Source organism: Leptodactylus fuscus, chromosome 5 (assembly GCF_031893055.1).
Source record: "Leptodactylus fuscus isolate aLepFus1 chromosome 5, aLepFus1.hap2, whole genome shotgun sequence".
Lineage (NCBI taxonomy): Eukaryota > Metazoa > Chordata > Amphibia > Anura > Leptodactylidae > Leptodactylus > Leptodactylus fuscus.
In genome coordinates, this window is record NC_134269.1 from 33,100,817 (window position 1) to 33,126,752 (window position 25,936).

At 45.3% G+C, this 25,936-nt stretch overlaps 1 protein-coding gene across 2 annotated transcripts; it reads right to left on the reverse strand.

The window, feature by feature from the left end:
- Positions 1–1,355: 1,355 nt before the first annotated feature.
- On the reverse strand, positions 1,356–24,136 carry TECR (trans-2,3-enoyl-CoA reductase). Of its 2 annotated transcripts, XM_075272786.1 has the most exons (13): positions 24,031–24,136; positions 14,506–14,556; positions 12,462–12,513; positions 11,474–11,518; positions 11,069–11,172; positions 7,152–7,267; positions 6,310–6,415; positions 4,822–4,894; positions 3,392–3,435; positions 3,174–3,231; positions 2,671–2,759; positions 2,525–2,570; positions 1,356–1,740 (listed from the first exon to the last, which is right to left on the reverse strand). In XM_075272786.1, the coding sequence occupies exons 1-13, from the start codon at positions 24,043–24,045 to the stop codon at positions 1,613–1,615; spliced, it is 927 nt and encodes a 308-aa protein (XP_075128887.1). In that variant the 5' UTR covers positions 24,046–24,136; the 3' UTR covers positions 1,356–1,612. The 2 variants fall into 2 exon arrangements, with proteins under 2 accessions (XP_075128887.1, XP_075128886.1); XM_075272785.1 differs by lacking the exon at positions 24,031–24,136 and having other exon boundaries at positions 14,506–15,343.
- Between the last annotated feature and the right edge of the window lie 1,800 nt (positions 24,137–25,936).

The following is a 25,936-nucleotide window of genomic DNA, read 5'->3' on the forward strand; positions in this document are numbered from 1 at the left end:
TTTTTGTCCACCAATTTCAGGCGGACACAGTGGCGGGGTTTATAACTGAGACTCTGGTACAGATGTGAACTAAACCTTAGTCATAATGATACATCATCATTATCATACACCATCACTTTATTATCAGTGGTGGTCCCACTTCTGAGGCCTTCCCAGTCTTTCACTTGAATGAAGCTTGTGGTCCAAGTGCCGCTGTGTAGGGAATGGGGTCTAATGTGCATACCCCTGAAAACGTTCAGTGTAGGCTAGGGGTCTGCAGGATTGTGACCTCTGCTCCGACGCAGGCGCGATGATGTCATTTACTAGCACCAGAACTGCAGTGGAAGAAGGAAGTCGCCCAGCTGCTCTTTATACTGTGTGAGGGCCACTGTGGAGAATATTATACTGTGTGAGGGCCACTGTGAAACAGATTATTCTGTGTGGGGGCCACTGTGGAACATATTATACAGTGTGTGGACCACTGTGGAGAATATTATACTGTGTGTGGACCACTGTGGAACATACTATACAGTGTGTGGACCACTGTGGAACATATTATACAGTGTGTGGACCACTGTGGAGAATATTATACTGTGTGAGGGCCACTGTGGAGAATATTATACTGTGTGAGGGCCACTGTGAAACAGATTATTCTGTGTGGGGGCCACTGTGGAACATATTATACAGTGTGTGGACCACTGTGGAGAATATTGTACTGTGTGTGGACCACTGTGGAACATATTATAGTGTGTGTGGACCACTGTGGAGCATATTATACTGTGTGTGGGCCACTGTGGAGAATATTATACTGTGTGAGGGCCACTGTGAAGTATATTATATTGTACAATATGCTCCACAGTAGCCCCCACACACAGTACAATCTGCAATCCACACACATTTTATTATACTGTGCGGTGGCCACTGTGAAGCAGACTGTATTGTGTGGGGTCACCTCACTATTTATATCACACATTATCTGTTTTATAGCAGTCGTGATATTAGTACAGGCTATAACAACATTGCATGGTCACTATAAAACAGATCCTGTGCGATATAAACAGTGAACATTAATTGTTCAAAAGTACTAAATGCAAACTTTCGCTTTTCAGTGCAAAGTTGCTTACATCATAGAAAGCTCTGTAAAGCCCCATTCACATGACCATATTTTGCGGATCCGTAAATATCCACAATTGTGGATCCGCACAGTGTTAATTAAAGGTTAAATTTCCATGTTGGCACTTTGCAATAAATTAGTGGGTTTTGGGTTGCAGTTTCAGCACCCGGTCTCTAAAAGGTTCGCCATCACTGCTGTATACTATGCAAACCCAACAATAATGTTTGATAGGTGAACATGCCACTAAAAGAAATTACTGATGAACAGATGATATCCAGATCTATAATATCCCTCTTATTTATGAGTACCAAAAACGTGCCGACAAATTCATCTAATAAAATTCATCCCATCTCTTCACAGTTAAAAAAAGAAACAAATTGTGGGATTAATTCTTCCAGGGACGGCCCATGATGAGAGAGAAGTATCAGCTTCAGACGTCAGTGCCTTCGGCTCAGTGCATACACGGGAGGTTAGAGTTCTAATTCAGGGGCATGAGGGCAGTAAGGAGGAGGTCAGAGATCACAGGATGAAGGGGACGATGGGAGAGCGGAGAGGGGGGTAGTCCTTAAACTCCTTCAAGTAGCTGCGGTGTTTTCCTTTGGCCCAAATTGTCATTTGGATGAATCCAACCAAGGAGAAGAGAGCAACTAAGACAAAGGGAGGAAAGGGTTAAAATGTGATAACCTTTACAGATGAGCGAATAGTATTCAAAACTGCAGTTTCGAATACCTCGCTCCCATAGGAATGAATGGGAGCGGGCAAACTGCAAGGGGTTAAGCGCCGGACGGTGAGTGGCCTCTCCCAAACTGCAGTTTCGAATACTATTCGCTCATCTCTAATAACCTTCTTACAATAAAAAGATCAAAAAGTGTCCGATCCACCTTCACAAATACAAGATCTTAGAAGTAGGATTCCCCTCATCTTAAAAGGAAAACTCCTGCTCTCTACTCTACAGACTTCTATAGGCTGCTGTATACAGATTTGGCCGGGATATCAGATGAATGTTAGTTTAGAAGTGGTTGTCCGTCACCCTAACCCAGACCAAGTGATAGGTTAGGGTCACCCGAATCAAATGGTGTTTTTCCCTTGTGAATCGCTGCCTCTATTGCAGTTGCTTCTGTCGATATGCAAATGAGCTGTTTGGAACATGGAGGGTGTCGCCACGGCTCCAAAGTAGCAATGTCCACTTTGTTCCAAACAGCTCATTTGCATATTGATAAAAACGGTAACTTCTCGGCAACATAAGCACAGATTTAAAAGTGGAAAACACCCAAACAAATCTACCTGTGGGGCTCGGTTTTGGTGACAGACCCCCTTTAAGTGAAGAAAGAAGAATTTTCCTTTTATAACATAGATTACAAAGTTTCTTGTAGTTGCCTGTCCTGTTCATTGATGTATAGTCTCTAGACATGAACTAAAGATCGCACTCACCAGGAACACACTGGGTCATGATGGCGAATCCAATCCAAGAGCCAACCTGAGACAAAGTCAGAAGTTAGAGTTATATCTGTAGTCAATAAGCACAAAGAAAAATCTGAGCTATCCCTTTAATTAACCCTACACACTCAGTCTCTTACCTCATACGTGTAGTTGGGGCAGGACACCAGCAGGAAGAGCCAAGTGAATGGGTTACGAGTTGGGAAAGGGATCTTTCGTGTCTTTGAGCCTTCAAATTATAAATATAGCAAAGGAATAAATTAGGAATAGAGATGAGCGAGTAGTATTCGAAATACTTGTACGCGGTCGACTATCAGGCGTAAAAAATTTGATTCCCTCCCCCACCTTCCCTGGTGCTTTTTTTACGCCAATAACTATGCAGGAGAGGTGGGACAGGAACTAGGACAATGTAGGCATTGAAAAAAACCATACAGTATACAATGTATAGCTATAGTGTGAATTTTTACTGCGTGGTATTCGACCGAGTATGAGTATTTCGAATATCGTAGTGTATATATATATATAGAATACTACTCGCTCATCTCTAATTAGCAACTAAAACAGACTTCAGACATGACACAGGGGCTAGATACACTTCTATGTATTATCCAGACTCTTTCCAACGCTTAGGCCTAGGACTTACCAGCTGGCCGCAGGTTCCTCAGTGCAATGTGTATGGAGAAGTTGCCCAGCTGACAGAACTGATAAAGAGAAGATACATCATTATTGTCTAGAACCAAAGAGACGCCCAAGTCCTATCTGCTACTGGGGAACTCTTCCCTTGAGGATCTGCTCCCCTCCGCATTCACCACACCCATTTCTATGTAAACTCTATGAGAAGGAACAAGTGCAATCTCTTACCAAGAATATGGCGACTGCCAACTTCACCTGTTCTTCTCCAAATACTGAGAAAAAGAAGAAATTTTATGGTTAAATTAGACACGATCATCTGCATTTACACATCTCTATATTTTTGTGCTTAAGACGTCGGAATAGCCTTTAGAAAGGCTATTCGTCTCTTACCTTTAAACGTGGTCTCTGGCCCGCCGTTCCGTAGAAATACCATTTTTACTGGTATGCAAACGAGTTCTCTCGCAGCAGTGGGGGCGGGACTCTGTGCTCAAACAGCAATGGGGGAGTCCCCACTGCTGCCAGACAAATCGCTCCAGCGACGCCTCCATATTCAGCTGCAACCACCTCTTCTGTCTTCTGTCTTATCTCAGTCCAACCTCCGACGCTTGATCAGTACGCCGGCGGCCATTTTTGGGAGGCCGCTCTTGCTCTTGTAGTTCAATACAGAAGCGTACTGCGCAGGCATCGGAGGTTGGACCGAGACGAGATGGAAGACAGAAAAGGCGGTTGCAGCTGAAGATGGAGGCGTCCCTGGAGAGAGTTGTCTGGCAGCAGTGGGGACGCCCCCATCGCTATTTGAGCGCTGGGGCCCGCCCCCACTTCTGCGAGAGAACTCATTTGCATACCGGTAAAAAACGGTATTTCTACGGGACGGCAGACCGGAGACCACGTCTTAAGGTAAGAGACGAATAGCCTTTCTAAAGGCTATTCCGACATCTTAAGCCCAAAAAAAAACTGGTTTAGTGGTAGAATCCCTTTAAGTAAGGTCCTCCCCCCAATTGCCCATTAGTCCCAACCTCACCCCACAGCAGTCACATAACTTCCCCCCAATAGTCAAAGCTGTAGCATGATTTTGCCAATACAGTCCCTTCTCAGTTTCCCAGACTTTACAAAAGGACTCTTATAATTCTCCATTAGTCACAGTTATCCTTCCTTCTCCCTCCAATAAAATAATCCACTCTCACTTCCGCAATAATCAAAGCAACCCTCCCATCATATTCCTAAAGGGGTTAACATTGTTGTCTTCTTCCACTAACAGTGCCACCTGTGTTCACAGGTTGTGAATGGTACTGCAGTTCAACTCCAACCACTTCAATAAGGATGAGTTGCAATACTTGACACAACCTGTGCACTAGACTGATTCTATTTTTAAGTGAAAGAAGTCATGTTTTCCTAAATCTTGGATAACCCCTGTATATATCACAGCAGCCCACTCCCACCTCCTAGCAGTCACACTAAGCAGGACGCATCCAGCTGCTCCAAGACAAGCTAAATACTTTTACAGACCATATATATATAATATATATATATATATATATATATATATATATATATATATATATATATACTGTATATTTCATCACCATTACTCCATGGTCCCTTTGTTGGGTTCCCAGAAAGTACTCCCACATGGTAACATGAGCCGTATAATCACTTACCTGGTGGAGTATACAGGGGGTGGTTGATGTAGTAAGCCATCCAGGCTGCAAATCCCCAGTAGTACATACAGTTCTGCAACACAAAGCACAGAAAGGGAAGTGTTACACAGGTAGCGTATATCACAATGCAGGCAGATGACACCAGAAGCACCAGAGTCCTGGGACACAATCCTAAGGTATCAGCTGCATCCAGTTTTTATGTTCCCTATTAGAGATGAGCGAACACTGTTCGGATCAGCCGATCCGAACAGCACGCTCCCATAGAAATGAATGGAAGCACCTGTGACGCCGGCCGCCGGCAAAGTCAGCGTCACAGGTGCTTCCATTCATTTCTATGGGAGCGTGCTGTTCGGATCGGCTGATCCGAACAGTGTTCGCTCATCTCTATTCCCTATTAGTTTCCTCCCATACAAGTCAATACATATTAACTTATTCCTAATAAAAAGCTACAAGAGCTTGAGCAATGCTGACAAAGGTGCCTTCCTTAGGACAGGTTATCAGTATCAGGTAGGGGTCTGACACTCGGCACCCCCGCTGATCAGCTGTTTACAGTAGCCACAAACATATAGACAGAGAATAGAGCTGGAAGCAAACAGCTCCATTCTCAGTGCAGTGGCCGAGTCACTACTACTACCGGTCCCATTCCCATCTGCAGTAACTTGACCTGACCACTACACAGGGAATTGAGCTGTCTGCTTCCAGTTCCGTTCTCTGCCTATGTTCCACACTGGTGGCTGTTGTTAACAGCTGATCAACGGGGAGCCAAGCGTCGGACTCTCACCAATGGAATAATGATGACCCATCCTAGGGGGTTGTAAGAGAGTAGAAGCAACACCACCCTTGCCCATTGGATTTGTCTGTTACTACAGCTAACCTCATACCACAGAAAATTACTATGTTCGGTGCATTAGGGTCAGATGCAGCACCTAGGCTGCAGACAAGGAGTCTTGGGGAACACAGACTCTTGGAAAAGATAAAATCCATTGTATAATGTCACTAGTTCAGGATTTGTGTGTCTAACCGTATGCTATATACTGCAGCACTGGTGAGACAGGCTGCAAGCAGAAGCCAAATAGTAAATGTATACATGGCAGATTTCTAGGACTACAAAGACAAAAGAATTAGGAATTACAAGTAAATAGAGTAAGAAAATAAGGTCACGGATGATAACGTGACACAATTGGATATACAATTGGAGGATTTCCAAACCATATACCTTCAACAGAGGCCACTGTAGAGGAATACAGTGACATTATACCCATAGGCTTCCATGCTAAATATTATTTTATTGTTATTTTACTGGCTGCCTCTATACAGAATAGCGTAGATGACCATAAGGCGTAGTTGACCCCGTTACTTTATATCAAAGTACACTATCGGTCAGATGAAAGGGAGTCTATGGGAAAGATTCGACATTCAAAATTTACCCGCACCACAAAAAACAAGCCCCTCTTATTTGCCTCCAACCCACAACTGAGCGGCATTTACCTTGAAAATATTCCTGAGCGGCATGGTGCCATGAGAGAAGCGATGTACAAAGAGGGTTTCCAGGAGACGTTTAATATAGTGAAATGAATGACAGATACAGGCCAAGCTGGCGGAGACAAAAAAAAACCAAGTATGACAATGGCGAACATTAGTAATGCGCTTTACTCACAGGGACTTGAGTGCAGGGAGCGTTGTGGAGTAGGGGAGTTCGTGGCTGCTGTACAGAGCGCTCATCCCCAGGACCCACAAGGGTTAGTCGTTTTATAGGAAGCTGGTAGGTAAAAACTGTAGTACTCAGAGGACACCCACACAACAGGAAGAACATACAAACTCAATGTAGATGTTTCCCTTGGTCAGATTCGAGCACAGGATTAGTGCTGACCACTGAGCCGCCGAGCTGCTGTTTGAGGTCGCTAGCGTAGATGGGTGCCCACCAATCAGAAATTAATATCTTCCATTACCTTCTATCATGGAAACTACCCTTTAATTCCCAGCCCTCTCCTTTTTCTGTCCCAGCCTACACAGCAAAGCTGACGACTGAGCTGCAGAAAACAGGAGATCTTCAAGCGAGTCTATCTTTTTTTATACTCTAACCCAGGGGTCCTCAAACTGCGGCCCACCAAGCATTTCTGTCTGGCCCCGCTGACAACGCCGGCAGGGGTGCATTTATAATGAAGCTCCTGGGGAGCTCGGGCCAGGACATGGAGCGCACTTCACTTTACCTATTGGAGGGCACCACTCCCGATGTCTGTGCAACCTGCTCTGCCTCCGGCCCACTATTTAAAAAGTTTGAGGACCCCTGCTCTAACCTGTATAGATAACACTACGTCAGCAATACTTACTGTACCACAGAGTGCCGGCTTGTGATGAAGTCATATTTGGGGCCATAAATAAAGGGGACTCGGAAGTAGAAAAGTAAGTAGATGACCAGCGGCCCGGCATATTCTGTAAGGAACACCTGGAAAGGGACAAGCACAAATCTCATCACCCATACGGTAGTGTAACAGAGACCCACCATGAAGGATGAGGCCCCCACAGGACGAGCTGCTCATTAATGCGCTACATTTTTTTTTTAAAGGGAAGAGGGAACAGCAAATCCATATCCCTGGGTAATGCAAGCTGACATTTACAATTACACAGCCAGAGCCCAGACTGCAGACACTTGCGCCTTGGTATGTGCTGCGATGAGAAGAACATTTGGCCCTGACTTTGATGTACAATGATTGAGGCATGTCTGGCAACACAAGAAACACTGGCACCCTGCACTCATTAAATGGACCAGCTGTGCCAGGATAACTGCTCACGCATCCCTATGAAAATAGACTGCTCTGTGCCCTACACAGGTACTAACCACATACTGCCCCCTCTGTATGTGGTGTAAACATGTCAAAACTGCTTCCCTCTCAACATGAATAAACTGCACGCTTCCCTGTGAACAAGAAAACACTGCACACTTTCCCCTATAACATACCTGACAAAATTTGCAAAGCAATGTGTGTGCACAACAACTGCACGCTTCTCTGTACACAGAACAACTGCACGCTTCTCTGTACACAGAACAACTGCACGCTTCTCTGTACACAGAACAACTGCACGCTTCTCTGTACACAGAACAACTGCACGCTTCTCTGTACACAGAACAACTGCACGCTTCTCTCTACACAGAACAACTGCACGCTTCTCTCTACACAGAACAACTGCACGCTTCTCTCTACACAGAACAACTGCACGCTTCTCTCTACACAGAACAACTGCACGCTTCTCTGTACACAGAACAACTGCACGCTTCTCTGTACACAGAACAACTGCACGCTTCTCTGTACACAGAACAACTGCACGCTTCTCTGTACACAGAACAACTGCACGCTTCTCTGTACACAGAACAACTGCACGCTTCTCTGTACACAGAACAACTGCACGCTTCTCTGTACACAGAACAACTGCACGCTTCTCTGTACACAGAACAACTGCACGCTTCTCTCTACACAGAACAACTGCACGCTTCTCTCTACACAGAACAACTGCACGCTTCTCTCTACACAGAACAACTGCACGCTTCTCTCTACACAGAACAACTGCACGCTTCTCTCTACACAGAACAACTGCACGCTTCTCTCTACACAGAACAACTGCACGCTTCTCTGTACACAGAACAACTGCACGCTTCTCTGTACACAGAACAACTGCACGCTTCTCTGTACACAGAACAACTGCACGCTTCTCTGTACACAGAACAACTGCACGCTTCTCTGTACACAGAACAACTGCACGCTTCTCTCTACACAGAACAACTGCACGCTTCTCTCTACACAGAACAACTGCGCGCTTCTCTCTACACAGAACAACTGCACGCTTCTCTCTACACAGAACAACTGCACGCTTCTCTCTACACAGAACAACTGCACGCTTCTCTCTACACAGAACAACTGCACGCTTCTCTGTACACAGAACAACTGCACGCTTCTCTGTACACAGAACAACTGCACGCTTCTCTCTACACAGAACAACTGCACGCTTCTCTCTACACAGAACAACTGCACGCTTCTCTCTACACAGAACAACTGCACGCTTCTCTCTACACAGAACAACTGCGCGCTTCTCTCTACACAGAACAACTGCACGCTTCTCTCTACACAGAACAACTGCACGCTTCTCTCTACACAGAACAACTGCACGCTTCTCTCTACACAGAACAACTGCACGCTTCTCTGTACACAGAACAACTGCACGCTTCTCTGTACACAGAACAACTGCACGCTTCTCTCTACACAGAACAACTGCACGCTTCTCTCTACACAGAACAACTGCACGCTTCTCTCTACACAGAACAACTGCACGCTTCTCTGTACACAGAACAACTGCACGCTTCTCTGTACACAGAACAATTGCACGCTTCTCTGTACACAGAACAACTGCACGCTTCTCTCTACACAGAACAACTGCACGCTTCTCTCTACACAGAACAACTGCACGCTTCTCTGTACACAGAACAACTGCACGCTTCTCTGTACACAGAACAACTGCACGCTTCTCTGTACACAGAACAACTGCACGCTTCTCTGTACACAGAACAACTGCACGCTTCTCTGTACACAGAACAACTGCACGCTTCTCTGTACACAGAACAACTGCACGCTTCTCTGTACACAGAACAACTGCACGCTTCTCTGTACACAGAACAACTGCACGCTTCTCTCTACACAGAACAACTGCACGCTTCTCTGTACACAGAACAACTGCACGCTTCTCTCTACACAGAACAACTGCACGCTTCTCTCTACACAGAACAACTGCACGCTTCTCTCTACACAGAACAACTGCACGCTTCTCTCTACACAGAACAACTGCACGCTTCTCTCTACACAGAACAACTGCACGCTTCTCTCTACACAGAACAACTGCACGCTTCTCTGTACACAGAACAACTGCACGCTTCTCTCTACACAGAACAACTGCACGCTTCTCTCTACACAGAACAACTGCACGCTTCTCTCTACACAGAACAACTGCACGCTTCTCTCTACACAGAACAACTGCGCGCTTCTCTCTACACAGAACAACTGCACGCTTCTCTCTACACAGAACAACTGCACGCTTCTCTCTACACAGAACAACTGCACGCTTCTCTCTACACAGAACAACTGCACGCTTCTCTGTACACAGAACAACTGCACGCTTCTCTGTACACAGAACAACTGCACGCTTCTCTCTACACAGAACAACTGCACGCTTCTCTCTACACAGAACAACTGCACGCTTCTCTCTACACAGAACAACTGCACGCTTCTCTCTACACAGAACAACTGCACGCTTCTCTGTACACAGAACAACTGCACGCTTCTCTCTACACAGAACAACTGCGCGCTTCTCTCTACACAGAACAACTGCACGCTTCTCTCTACACAGAACAACTGCACGCTTCTCTCTACACAGAACAACTGCACGCTTCTCTCTACACAGAACAACTGCACGCTTCTCTCTACACAGAACAACTGCACGCTTCCCTCTACACAGAACAACTGCACGCTTCCCTCTACACAGAACAGCTGCGCGCTTCTCTACACAACAAATGCACGCTTCTCTCTACACAGAATAACTGTACGCTTCTCTCTCTACACAGAACTGCACGCTTCTCTCTACACAGAACTGCACGCTTCTCTTCACACAGAACAACTGCACGCTTCACTCTACACACAACAGCTGTATGCTTCCCTCTCTACACAGAACAGCTGTGCGCTTCTCTCTACACAGTACAGCTGCACGCTTCTCTCTCTACAAAGAACAACTGCATGCTTCTCTACACAGAACAAATGCACGCTTCTCTCTACACAGAACTACGCGCTTCTCTCTACACAGAACAGCTGCGCGCTTCTCTCTACGCAGAACAGCTACACGCTTCTCTGTACACAAAACAGCTGCACGCTTCTCTCTACAAAGAACAGCTGCACGCTTCTCTCTACACAGAACTGCACGCTTCACTCTCTACAAAGAACAGCTGCACGCTTCTCTCTCTACACAAAACAGCTGCACGCTTCTCTCTACAAAGAACAGTAGCTTCTCTCTCCTCATGCCTCCCTCTATATGTGTAATAATTGCACATTTTTCTCTCTACAAGGAAAAACTACACACTTCCTTATATATGTGGGATAACTGCACGCTTCCCTCAGTTTTAACGTTGCAGAAACTTGACAGCCACAGGTTTGAGACCATTAGTATAGAGATTAAAACTGGACTGCGTGCATTTCTGGTGTGTACTCACCGTGACCCAGCTGATCTGTGCTCCAAGGTCTCTGAAGTAGAGCGTAGCAGTGGTTCCCACAGGTAGATTCTGCAGAATGTCCTCATCTTTTAGTGATCTTCCCTCTGTGATACACAGTAACAGATGAGGAACGTGTAAGGTCATGAAAGTCCAGTGTTCAATGTATACATACAGATGCAGCAGAGCTGGATTTCATAGACATAAGTTAGCCAAGTGTGTAATGTGTCTCAATTCCTTCTGATACAATGCGTTTCCTGCGGCTTAACAAAGGACTAACGTCAAATCTGTTATGAGAAAAAATGCAGCCCTAATACATTAACTGACAGATTCAGCTCTGCTACATCTGTAGGTATCAACATCACATTGTTAGGTCCATATGAAGAGCCGACACATGAAGCGACTTACTGGGATCTAGACGCAATGACTGCCGGGCAGGATACCACTCAGGATCTGACGAGGGTAAGAAAAAACACATGAAACCATATAAAAAATCTGTGTATTCTTAGATGTATGAAAAATGCATCACTAAAAATTCCCCAAAATGCTGTAACAATTGTGTTATCCAAAAGCCAGCAGTTTCAGCCAATATGGTTTTCACCAATATTTTCTAGTAATAGACATAAAAAGAAGGGAACTGGGTCCTACTTCCTACATGAGCTCTGCCTATTACCTCTTTGGCGCAACGACAATGCACTCGTAGCTCCAATGAGCATACATATATATTTGCAAAAATGGCACCAATTCACGAGGGGAAAACATTAAAGTGACCGATTCCCTTTCACAACAAACCAACTCCGGGGAGTAATGGCAGGGGAGCCATTAGGGGTTCAGAAGGAGCCTCCTGCTTCTGACCTGGCAGATGCTATGGTATCATTCAAGAGATTAAGGGGAGCAGCACACCCGCCTGTGAAACATGGTCGTGTGCAGCTACCCTAAATGTATGACACCCATGACACCCACAGTACATGTATGGCAGATGACAAGAATGGGTTAAACTGCGGCAGTATTTACATTGTACTTCTTCAGCAGGTCTCTTGGAAACACAAGCGGAGCAGTGTATGGTCTCTTATACTTTGTATAAGTCCACACAATGCTAGCCCGCCTCTTCAGGGATCAGTTGATCACACCCAATGGAGCACAGCAATGAGACGAGGGCTCCTGCACCACCATCAGTTCAGCGATCAGTGAGGGTCTGCTCATCTGGACCACTCCCCAAGAAATTTCCATAAAGCCTTGAAAGTGGTGTCAGCTGGGAAGTTCCTATACACGTTACATAGCCATCATCACTGCGGCAGTGAAGTATTTTTGCACTTTGCACTACTATAGTTAGCATCTTGTAATGGGTGTGATCACATGGGGGACAGGGTTAGGAGGAGGATTCCTTAATACATACGGGACTTGTTGAACATGGTCTTTATGTCTGCTATGGTGGCATTGGGCTCCACCTGGAAAACAAGACAAATAATAAGTCAATAATCCAGGACTTCATATCTACAACGTACAAGTCACCGCAACACCAATAACACAAATCTGCAACATGTCCAAGCCCTGCTTTCCCTAAGGCTGGATTTTACACGGTACCTTATAGTGCAAAAAAACGCATGCACAAACCCACACTGTGTAACCTGAGTCTAGAAGATACAGGGGGGGAGATCGGTCCCATATACAGTCTTGTCGAGACATGCTGCCAGTTACTTAAAGGGGTTTAACAGCCTCAAATAGTTTTTACACACTGATGTCCTATTCACATCCCTCCCAGAAAGAGTTAACGCCATGAAGCATATTAATTCTCTATCCAGATGACAGAGCTGATGATGGGATCTGACCGCTTTTTTTTTTGCATCACTAATTTCCAAGAACCATAACTTTTTTTGGCGGAGGACCTGACTTCTGGGGAAACATAACACTTTTTGATTGCTATATAAGACATTTTTCAGTGGTAGACATATCAGCATTTATTTTTAGGATTTGCTAGAATCCCATCCACCTTGCAGTGACCGTAAAACGTAATATTTTTTTCCCCGACATTTCCGCCCACGGCCAAACCGCTGCGATTACGCCATGTGGAGCCCTGGCCTTACAGGGTTTTTCTGGGGACCTGTGCAAAAAGGAGAGGGGGGGAATGGAATCACCCAGGGAGACAAGGGCTGGGTCCAACATTAGGCCCTCCTGGACATCAGTGGTGGTCTAAGCATCAGGTGGTTATGTGAGCTAGCTTATGAAAGGTTTTGATGACAAGCTCCAACGTAAAGAGGGGATTATTTGTATACCTGTGCATGACTGACACAAGCACCCTCTCCATGCTGAATGGTTTAGTGTCTCCTACAGTTACATCTAGTCCAAATGTGTTAGCAAAACATGCACGCTGGTACATAGTCCTAAACCGGATACCCATGAAACAGATTCCTGGAATGTATGTATAATGTAACGTAAGCTGACGTCCTGCGCAATAAATCCCCCGCTTACAGTCCTGTGTTATGCAACAATGCCAGGACTCTGGGTCAGTGAGAAGACATCACTATATTAGCCATTACTAAACCCTTCATGTACAATATGCCCTTCTTTAATGTGAACTGATAACGTTCCCCTGGTCCATCAGCTTACAGGTTATATTGCTGATGTCTACCTAAAAAATGTATCCCCTCATTCCTATTGGCATATGCAAATTATGAACTCCACCGATTCCTCGCCACTCCCGTTCCGACTCCCGTTCCGACTCTCTACTTCCTAGTTTGATCGTCACACAGGAAATGCCCAATCAGCTAATCATTGCTGTGGACAGTGATTGGCTGATTGGGAACTTCCTGTGTGTCCAGATCAGACCACGAAGTAGAACAGGCAGGGACCTGGAGAGCAGTCAACCCTCCCATTACCCCTGCTCAATATATGTCCACCTTCACTCCAAAACTTCTCTGTCTGTTTGTCAGATCTACCATCTCCAGTACCATCATGTACCACTCCTCCCTATACCCCACAAATAAGTATCTCCTCTTTAACCCCCTACCAAATATTCATTACATCTCCCAACCATGACCAGTCTCACCATCTACCCTGCTGACCTATGACCTCTTGACATTGCTGCTCCCCCCACTGATGACCAAAACAAATACTGCCCACGACGTTCATTTTCTTCATCCCCTTCATCTTCTTTAATCCAAGATTTAAGGACAAGCTCTCCTGATCTCCCCTCTTCTCTATTACTAACCATGAGTGGTAGACCTTCGCCCCCCTTCCTTCCAACGTCCAAATTTTCACCATCCTTGGCCCTTCTCCCTTACCTTCCGGATATCATTAACACACCATGTTCTCAATATAAGCTCTTCTGATGCCTTCTCCGCTCTTGCCAACAAGGTCTCCACCATGTATAGTAAGTACCCAAACAACCTGGCCTTGCCAGTACCACCTCCACATCAACCCATTCATGCAGTGCTCCTTACCTTGTCCAGGAAGCAGAGCTTCTCCCTCGTCTTGGCGTCAAGGATCTCCACCTCGAAATAAACAGTAGCACGTTTAGCGGGGGCTTTTTTCTTTGGAGGTTTAGACGAGCGTTTGGCAGTCGCTGGACTATCATTCTGGGGCTTAGGCCGTCTTATTTCCGTAATTACTGAGTTTATATCCATGGCACAAAAACACTTGAAGAAAATGAACTGACTTTTCCTTTACCCCGTTGACCACCAATATTCTCCGACAAGTGTCTCTCCTTCCCTTAGCGTCTCCTGATGTTCTTATTTTCAGGGATATATTACTATCTCAGCAATCTTTGTGCTTCCTCAGCAGTCTCAAACTTTCTCATTAAAGGCAGATCTCTCTCCCCTGGGAAGCGGTCTCTATGACAGGTGTAGAAGTTGGAGGCACCACTTATATCACTTTCCTACGCGTCCTATGGAGTCGCTCACATCAAGTCCCTCTCTTGCACTGCCTAAATATCTTCCTTACTTTGTATTACACATACAGGTTCTCTCTTCTACGTTCTCCTCCTGGCAGTCTCACACCCGCACTGTCCAGATGTAATATGAAACAGATCTCTATATTTATCACTCACTAGGCTTTTTCACATCTGTCAGTGTTTTTAACACTTCCCCTGAGACTCCCACCCTCCGAGACCCCACAAATGGACACCATCAACTCCTAGGCAGTCCATATTGTTTTGTCTCTGCCCACTTTCTCGGGGAGAGCCAACCTTCTTTACTAATCGTCGCTTCCTCGCCTATCTTCTGCCATTCCTCCCTATGATCCTCCGGACATGCTGTACTCTATTTTCCTTCGCAGCCCTCCCTCTAGCTCAGGATGTCTCTCTACACCTCTGCGGTTGTCTCTTGGTATTCATTGATCTCAGCAAATATCTGGGCTCAGACCCAGGAGCCTAAATATAGGCTGCTCCCCATACTACCTCCCCCCTACGCGGCCAACACAAGACCCCCACACAACATGAGATTGAGAAAACATACACGGTGTGAGAGGCAACCCCTGAAAGAGACACTCCAGCAATAGAGGAGACCTACCACCCCAGAGGTAAGTCCTTTCTGAATGGCCGATGCTCTCTTAACCCTTTTACAGCTAGAGAGAGACAGTTACATTGCATTATATTGATTGCTATGTGGCGTGTTACCTGGCAGGGTCTAACCTGACGAAATCATATATCGGAGCAAATCCCCATGTGGATTAGCACCATGCACAGTCTTGCAGTCGCGCCTCAATGGTGGACATCACGCTCCTGGGACAGCTGAATAGAGTCAGTCTGGTAGACCTGAGGTTTTTTTGGTTTGCCTTTTGTCTTTATGCATTGGAACAGTGTTCTGTAGATATGGTCACTTGGACTACATCCTACATAGGGTTAAGGGGATATTGTCACTCCTTAGGGAGAGATCACCATATAGGTGTGTGGAGACATATTAAGCCTTTACAGCATGGAAGACAGATTTGCATATTCTTCACATGGTCCTACATCCTACATAAACAGGTCGGGCAGATCCTAGCACTCCATTAACAAGTGTTAATTAACACGGCTTTCCGACGGCTGACTTTGTAGCACGCCGAGGTCTTCTCGATTCCCGTAGAGAGGTGAATGGTCAATTCTACTGTAACTAGTAACCAGGACGCATTGTTCTTGAGATCAATGGGTTTTTTTAATCTGTTAGACCCGGACCAATACTACTTGTGACAAACCATCATCGGGGAACTGAGGGATTGATGCAAGGGAGGGTGGAAGAAAACTACACTACTTATCTTATATATTACATTTTTAAGTATAATTTTATCGAGTTTCTATTACCGTGGGCTGTGAGAAGACTAAGACGTCCCCTCCAGCTGTCGGACGTATATCTTCCAACTTGGAACAGACACATTAATTGAGATAGGAGGGGCTAAAAATGTTAACTCCGCCTTATGTCATTTTTCTTTACTTAAAAGGGCCCCCTAGGAATACTCTCCAGCCCAATCGGACATCAGAAACGCTAGTGTAAAGGACAGTTTAGGGTCCCATTCATTAGGATGGGACCTTGTACAATATTCGTGTAATGTAATGGTGTCCCCCTATTCCAGATGTCAGATTGGGTTGGAGAGTATGGCTGCACAATAAAGAAGCAAATGGAGGAAATGCGCCAAAGTCTGCTTCTAGGGCTAACACGTTGTTTTGTACGCCATGTTTCATTCCTACTAAACTCAATGGCGGTCCCATGCCTTCACTTACTGATATCCGGGTGGTTAACTGAAGTAAGGGTAAGGTCACATGGTGGAATTTTGCAGGGGAACCCAAAAATTCACCTCTTACTCATTTCAATGGGAGGCAGACACTTCTGAAGAAAGGTAGCAGAAAAAAAAAAAAAGTCCTGCCCGATCTTCAGGCAGATTCCACCCAAACCACCCACCATATGAACTTACCCTTAGTCCTAAAAACTTAATTTTTTGGATAAAGTTGGAAATACTGGGTAGACCCAAGCAGCCAATTTAATCGGCTGCAAAAAGAGAGTTTTCATGGTTGATAAAGAGAACCTCTCAGGGGTATTCCTATCAATCAGATCACATTGTTGGGGGTGCAGGTATAAGACCCCATATTGCAGAAAAGCTACTTTTTTTGTTGCAGATTTGGCTGCGTTTTTTTGAGCCAAGGTCAGGAGAGGCTTCATAGGGAATAGGAAATATAAAAGGAAACTCTTATTCCCTTCTTCTAAATCTATAGGGGTTTTCTGGGTTAAGGATATTGATGATCTAGCCTTAGGATAGGCCACCCCCCATAGTACAGGTAAGATCAGGGAAGAAGGGAGGGGGCGAAGCAACTGAGCGGTCAGCGTGCTGGTTCCGATCACAACTCAGGGTTGGAATTAGGCCAGAACCCCCAGGTCCATAATAACGAGTAAGCTAATTTTAACTCCCCAGATCAACCCCTTTAAGCAGGGCTTGTCTTATTCACTGCCTTCACGTCTTCTACATAGTAACTGTGGTGCAGAGAATTACAGCTTTGTCCCAATCACCTTATGTGCAGCTCCCCAATATTTAGGTGTAGGTTCAGAAAGGGGTGAACCTCTGCACAACATGTGGCTCAATGAGAAGTTTGCGAATCCTTGCACACAGATTGCTAGAAAAGCAAGATGGAGAATCTGCACAGTAGCTGGAGATGTTGTAGGCAGCAGTAATCTCATGAAGGTGTTAACAGCGCTTACACATAGTGTACGAGAGGCAGAACAGCGGGGGGCAACCTGGCGAGGCCTGCACGTATAAACTGGGAGTATCAGCTGCCCCGTGCGGCTCTCACCCATAATGACAGGACTTCATGTGTGTTCACCAGAGACGACCTAGTCATTTAGTGGACAAAATAGATTATTGTCCCACTGCCTCCTGTCTGTAGGACAAGGCCACTGGATGAACAGGACAGAGATACATCAGATCTGACCAGTATGACTGTGACCAGCTTTGTGCTTTTAGTTATAAGCAAGGCTACCGGGTTCCTGCTATACCCTTATGTAATAACCTCATGTCATCAGTGCTTCATGATATCATACGGCACTGGTATTGCTTAGGTCATCAATATCAGACCAGTGGGGGGTCTCACACCGAGCAATATACCAACCTGCTATAAGGGGCTACAATATTTTGACATGTGGGCTCCTCACAAAGTACAGCAGTGTGACTTGTATAGCGGCCATGCTTGGTATTGCAGCTCAACCCCATTCACTTGGATAGAACAGCAGCCGCACAGGCCACGTACAGAAGTAGTAGTAGTAGTAGCACGTACCGGGGTGCTACTGCTACCAGCGGACTGGTGTGGGGGTCCCAGGTATCAGAAGACCACCAATCAGGTTGGCCATCAAACTTTATATTGTAGAAAAACCCTTTAAGGTCAAGACCCCACATGGCAAGTCACAATTAAAAAAACACTGCAGAGCTAAAACGCGTTGCATTTTTTTTCTGCAGTTTTTGCTGCCTTTTCCTCTGCATTTTTTATTTCTTTTAATAAATCTATAGGAAAAATTACCGCGATTCCACAGATAAGATTAGCGCGCTTCGGTTTTCAAACAAGTTCGTTTTTAATAACGCTTTGCTTCTGCAATGTTTTTTTTTCTTGGAGGGGGTTCATCCACACATTGCGGAAAAATATCAGCAGCGGGAAAACCTGCGTATTCAAAAATGCGTGCTCTTGTAAATCATAGCATGTCAATCAAATCTAGAAAAACGCTGGACGTTTTCCGTATATGTATAATAGAGGCAGAAAGTCCGCAGAGGAAAACTCTGTGGAATTTTTATTTTTTAATGTAGATTGTGAGCCCCATATTGGGATCACAATGTACTTTTTTTTTTTTTTTCTCCTATCAGTATGTCTTTGTAGAATGGGAGGAAATCTACGTAAACACGGGGAGAACATACAAACTCCTTGCAGATTTTGTTTCTGGCGGGATTCGAACCCAAGACCCACCATGTTGCCCCATAAACTCTGTGGAATTTCTGTGAAAAACTCTGCAGAAAAAAAAACGTGATGTGTTTTTGCTGTGGTCTTGCTATGTGGGGCCTTAGCCTGAAAGAGGTCCCATGTTGTTGATAAGCTATCCTTAGCATATGCCATCCATATCAGACCGGTGGGGGTCTGACACCTGGCAACCCAGCTCATAGCAGGAGCCACGGCAATGTGTGCTGTGTAGTGGACCAAGCGGCGTCATCAAGTTGGGTAGAGTTGGAAAAAAAAGTGAATGACTCCAAAATAAAATTATGATGGAGACGTCGCGGCCTGAGAGTTTTCTTGCATGAGTTCTATAGTAAAAATACTCCATGCTGACCTCCATTCTTGTGCACAGGAGAGTACCCGATTTATGAAGAGGCGGAAGCCTCAGCTTCTGATATCAGCTGGTCTGTGGAGATGTTGAGTGTCAGACCTGCACAGGTGATTAAAGGGGTTGTCCGGGAATTTAAAAAAAAAAACAACAAAAAAAATCAATCACACTCATCTGTCTCCAGGCTGCTGTCCGGTCTAGCGGCACCCCAAGGCTTGTTCCAGCAGAAGTCCTCATCGCACGTGAACCACGACCTCACAGGTACCTTGTAATAAAATCCCGGTTGCTGATTGGCAATCACGTGCAACGAGGTCTTCTGATGGAACAAGCCCCCAACCACTGCTGGACTGAACACCAGAACGCTGGGGACAGGTGAGTTTGGTTTGTCTGCTTTTTTTTTCCCCCTTTCTTTCTACCTTTCACCTACCCGGCCTCCAGGAAGAAAAGAAAAAAAAAAAAAAAAAATCAAAAAAACTGTAATTCCTGGATGACTTTAATATTGAAATTCTTGAAAATCATCTATGCATGCAGAGTTTTTCAGTATAATTATTTTCATTGTTCCGGTCATTGTGGCCGTACAAGGATTTATTTTCATGTGACAAGCTGGATTTAATGGCAGGTTTTTGGAGACAATGTGTTCACATTCATTACAAATAGGATGATAACTTTATTCTGTGGGTTATGGTGATAAATAGGTAGTAAAACATAAAAGAAAACTAGACGTTTGTGCAGTAAAAACCTGGCTTGGGGACCCTCCGAATGGAAACCTACACATATTAAAAAGCGGTTACCTGGGAAACCCGCAAACCCCATAGACTATATTGGGGTTTGTGTGGTTTCTGTATGAATAATGTGGAGAGAAAAGTGCTTCTTCATGTTTCATGCGGAAACCACACGGACCCCATTTACTATGGGGTCCGTGTGGTTTGCTTAGCTAACCACTTGTAATACATATAGGTTTCCATTAGGGGGGGTCCCCAAGTGGACTCCCCGAATGGAAACTCGAACACAGAGGTGAACCGGGCCTAAGAACACAAGCAAGTAAATGCAGACTTTTTTTCCACAGCATTTATATAGCATGCGGTCTTAGCCTAAAAGTTATTCTGAGCTAGCCCTGTATATTATAGCTGGATCCAGGCACGGATGGCACTGAAACTGCAGGAATAATAAGATTTTTGTACAGCGGAAGTATAAAAATGTTAAGAACCCTAAGATCTGATATATTTCTTTTTACTGCACCATTGAAGGAAATGTTTTGCTCCCTGGTGTCAGCCGTTTCAGACTGGAAAGAAGCTGACTGCGGTGTTCTTCAATGGGACAACGGGCACAAAGTCCAGAGAAATCCCTGTCCCTGTAGGAGATACAATCAGCAGACACATTCACTGTACTTAGGTGTCAATGATGATGAAATAATGTTCAGACTTGACATATAGGTTGCAGAATTTAAGCCTGGTTTCTGGACCAATATTCAAGTTATTGGGGTTTCATAGATCCCATTTCACACCTAGCAGATTTCTCTGCTGAGACTCTACAAATGCAGTATGCAGACGTATATAGGGATGACTGATACTACTACTCACTTTTCTATTCACTGCTGTGTTAGGTCAAAAAACTGCTTACATGCTTCCAACCTCAGGTTAGGTTCGCACAGGGGAATCTGCCACAGATTTGGGAGTGGATTCTGCCCCTAATCCTTGGAAAATTCCGTCCAGAATCTGCCTCCCATTACTTACAATGGGAGGCAGAGATCATAGCAGGATGCTGTAATAATAAGGGCCCTGCTCGATCTTTCCATTCTTGGGCTTGGGGTCCCTGCCGATTAGGGTTATTCATCTGGACTGAATCAGCAGAGGAAAGCCGCAACGGGATGCCAGTGCAGTGTGAATACAGCGGGAAAAATGAGGAGGAATTTCACTTCATTTCCTGCGTGTGAACCTGGGCAGAAGCCCCACAGGGACATGTTTTAGGTTGAGTTCATACGGGCTCTTTTGGTCAGGATTTTGAGTCGGAATCCGCCTCAAAATCCTGACCAAAAAAAAAAATGTCTCCTATGAAATCAATGGGGAGCCGGTCATTTCTTTTTTCCTAGAGTGGTCTGTTCCGGCTTACAGTCTCTTGCGAATCCTATCTGCACATTGCAGAAAAATACCCGCAGCAAAAAAGTTGGCAGTTTCCCTATAGGTATAATTTAAGCAGAAAGCCCGCAGAGAAAAATGGTGTACTTTCTGTAAAAAGCGATATGTGGTTTTTGCCGCAGCGCTTTTTGTCTGCAGCCCACTACGTAGCTCAGGGCATGTTCACCAAACTGAATTTGAATCGAATTCCACCTCAAAATCAGCTCCAAATTCCAGTCTCCGTTCATTGCAATGGGAGGCAGATGCTGATTTTTTTTTTTCCTCTAGCTGAATTTTTCAGAGTATGGCACTTATTGTATCTCCAGACTGATTCCGCCTCATAACGTCCATTGAAGTAAACAGGAGATAAAAAATTTCTGTCTGGCAGGTGTGAAACTTGTAAGTTCTGCTGCAAAATTCAGATTCAAATTCCTGAAGCTAAATTTTTCAGCTAGGAAAATTTCCTCTGTGTGAACATACCCTTAGGCTGCTCTTACACCACCGTAGATTTTGTCCGTGGTGTTGCGCACCGTAACTGTGGTCCGGCCAGTATACCGCATGTCCGTAATGGCCGTGTTTTTTCGGCACGGACTGTCCCATACAAGTCTATGGGCGCGTGCAGTTATGCGGATATACACTGAACATACATCAGTGTATATCCGCAATTGCGGATGTCAACATGTGTGTTTTGTGGTGCGTTTTTTTTTGCGAATCCGCATAATACTGATACACACGGAACGTTGCGGATGCACTTTGCGGTTGGGCACGGACGTCTGCGGAATGAGTTTTTAGAGTGAAATTTGTGTTGTGGTTCCGCAAATTGCGGACCGCAAAAACCACTACGGTCGTGTAAGACACAAATTTCACCAATTCATTCCGCAGACATCTGCAAAGTGCATCCGCAACGTTCTGTGTGTATCAGTATTATGCGGATCCGCAAAAAACAAAACACACCACAAAACACACATGTTGATATCCGCAATTGCGGATATACACTGATGTATGTTCAGTGTATATCCGCAAAAATGCACACGCCCATAGACTTTTATTGGACCTTCCGTGCCGTGCAAGCACGGCCATTACGGACATGCGGTATACTGTCTGGACCACGGTTGCGGTATGCCACACCACTGACAAAATCTACGATCGTGTAAGAGGCCTCATAGAAAATTATGGGACCGTAAATGGTCCGCAATTTTGAACCCGCAATTGCGGACCATTTGTGGTGCAAAACTACGGTCGTGTAAGACCAGCCTTAGGCTTTACGCACACGGCTGTTCTAATATCCATGAAATGCGTCAGTCCATTTTTGGCCTTCTTCACATGTGATGATCATTTCTTGACTGATTGTCATATGGCTGGTCCTCTGATAAACCAGAACAGCGAAGAGTCAGTGCTAGTGTGAACATAAGACAGTCTTGCTTTTAGACGTGATGAATAAATCCGCCCCTATGGATGTATTGATATATCAAAATGGACAAAGACAGATCATGTCCATTTTTTTTGACAATCATGTGAAACAGTTCGTGAAAAACACAGACGTGTACATAGACCCATTGGTTCTTATTGTTTGAAAACCATCATCTGGCCATTTTTCGCTGCCATGTGAATAAGGGTGAAGGTGCAAGCAGCAGTTTTGTTACTGATATTTCTGCGATTATCACCGAGGTGCTGGCATGAGTTCATACCTAGGCTGCAGTTGCTGAAATTTCTGCAACAAATCTGCTGCATGTGAATAAAGCTTTGTCAGCTGTAGATTTTAGGCTTAGTGGTCTGCTCATTATCCAATTCTCTACAGTGTAAATCTTCCTATGTGACTAAGGGTTAACAAAGCAGCAGCATTATCAAAGGACTTTACCCTCTCATAGCATGACAGTCATCAGGGCCGATCAGTCTGGTGACAATGGGGTCAGGATCTGACCAATACGGGGGCACGAGGTGGTCGGGAATTCTTGGGCCCTGGAACGTACAGCTGAAGTTAAACAATAGAGATCCTGAACACAATGCACCGTACTCTGACCGCAGTCATGGGCAGGGTTACCATTATGTAGCCCCCAATCCCCTTATTCACATCAATATTGGCCTGGAAGGTTTAATATATTGGTGCATTTGCTGATGTGACTACACACAAGGTCTCCATATGACAACACCATACTGGACAGAGACCAGAAGGCGACGGTATTAGAATGATGTCTCAGTAGTGCAGCCTCAGGCTTTGTGCCTGTAACCATAATCCTGCTATGTAGGGCGCATAGGTCTAGGTACCCATTACCATATAATACAATACAAATCCGCCCAGACAAGGCATTACAATGTAGCAATAGGTTCCCAAAGCCTAACCTGTCAACCATAGCTACTAATAGTCTACTATGTCCCAAGTAACTTTCTGCAATTTCTAATTCTTGATTAGTTTTGTCCCTCTGCGGCCCCCGTCTGAAGCTTCTCAGGCCCTCACTCTCTGCAGTCACAGCGGATTGTACCAAGTCTAAAAATAAAAAAGGTCGTCCCATAGTCGCGCGACAGCTGCCCTCCATTCAGCCCTCGCTGACACTCACACACCGCACTGCGCCCTCGGAGCACAACCTACCTCATAGTGCTTCATGGTTCCGCCGGGCTCTTAGGCCACACTCACAGCTTGCCGCTACCTGCCGGGGATCCAGCTAGGGGCGTGGCCAACGGCTCGAGATGGTGACAGGACGACAGTGTACCCAATCAGACCGCGACATGGGCGGAACTATAGGAGGCTCGGCCAATGAGAATTCCAGGTCCTTCTACGGGCGGAATTAGAGTAAGGTGTAATGGGCGGGAGTCAAGGGCGGGGCTAGATTGATTGACACACCGCTGACCAATAGGAAGCAAGATTTTTGACGTGTTTCTATCCGACCAATGGTCGTCGGAGGTGTGTGAGGAGTGACGGACACTTGTCAGGCTATTTGTAGCGCTGCACAGGGGAGGGGCTGGTGACTGCTCGCCAAATCTGCGGGGTGCTAGTGTCCACAATGAGTTGTGCAAGGAAATACAACAAGTTCCCACACACCTCACCTGCCAAAATACATGAGCTTTTATTTTCCAATGTACACAGACATGAGGGCTTATTTTTTGCAAGATACATTATATTTCATAATGACATGGTTTAACCCTTTCCCGTCGCAGCCATTTCATTTTTTTTACTCTCCTCGCCATCAAAAAGCCATAAGTTTTTTTTATTTTTCCAGCCACCGCGCCAAATGTAGACTTAATTCTTACCGGACAAATTATACTTTGTAAAGGAACCATTTAATATGCCGTGCGATTTACTGGGAAGACAGAAAAAATACATTCAGAATGGGGTAGAATTAGAGAAAAACTGTATTTTGGACTTCCTTACAGGCTTTGTGTTTACAGCGTTCACTGTGTAGCCAAAATGACATGTCACCTGTATTCTGCTGTCCTCGGGATGGTGGTCCACGCCAAAATGGCCGTACCCATGCACTACTAGCAAAATGGTGCCTCTATCAGTCTTGAACAAGAGGGACATCAAGAAAGTTAATGCCCACGATCAATTCAGGCACTGATCTTGGGCACTGCTGCTGGGCATGGGCATAACTCGCAAAGATTGGGGCTCACAGCAAACTTGTAACTTGGATCCTCCACATGGTTTAGTGCCCAATTTCTTGGCACCCTCTTTACTGGCCCCCACACAATAAATCCCTCCCTTTACTGGCCTCCATACAGTATAATGCAGTACACACAGTATAATGTCCCACGGTGGCCCTCCACACAGTATAATGTCCCATAGTGACCCCTCCACACAGTATAATGTCCCATAGTGTCCCCTCCACACAGTATAATGTCCCATAGTGACCCCTCCACACAGTATAATGTCCCATAGTGACCCCTCCACACAGTATAATGTCTCATAGTGACCCCTCCACACAGTATAATGTCCCATAGTGACCCCTCCACACAGTATAATGTCTCATAGTGACCCCTCCATACAGTATAGTGGCCCCTCCACACAGTATAATGTCCCATAGTGGCCCCTCCACACAGTATAATGTCCCATAGTGACCCCTCCACACAGTTTAATATCCCATAGTGACCCCTCCATGCAGTATAATGTCCCATAGTGACCCTCCACACAGTATAATGTCCCATAGTGACCCCTCCATACAGTATAATGTCTCATAGTGACATCTCCACAGTATAATGTCCAATAGTGACCCCTTATACAGTATAATGTCTCATAGTGACCCCTCCATACAGTATAATGTCCCATAGTGACCCCTCATACAGTATAATGTCCCAGTGACCCCTCATACAGTATAATGTCCCATAGTGACCCCTCCATACAGTATAATGTCCCATAGTGACCCCTCCATACAGTATAATGTCCCATAGTGACCCCTCATACAGTATAATGTCCCATAGTGACCCCTCCATACAGTATAATGTCCCATAGTGACCCCTCCATACAGTATAATGTCTCATAGTGACCCCTCCTCACAGTATAA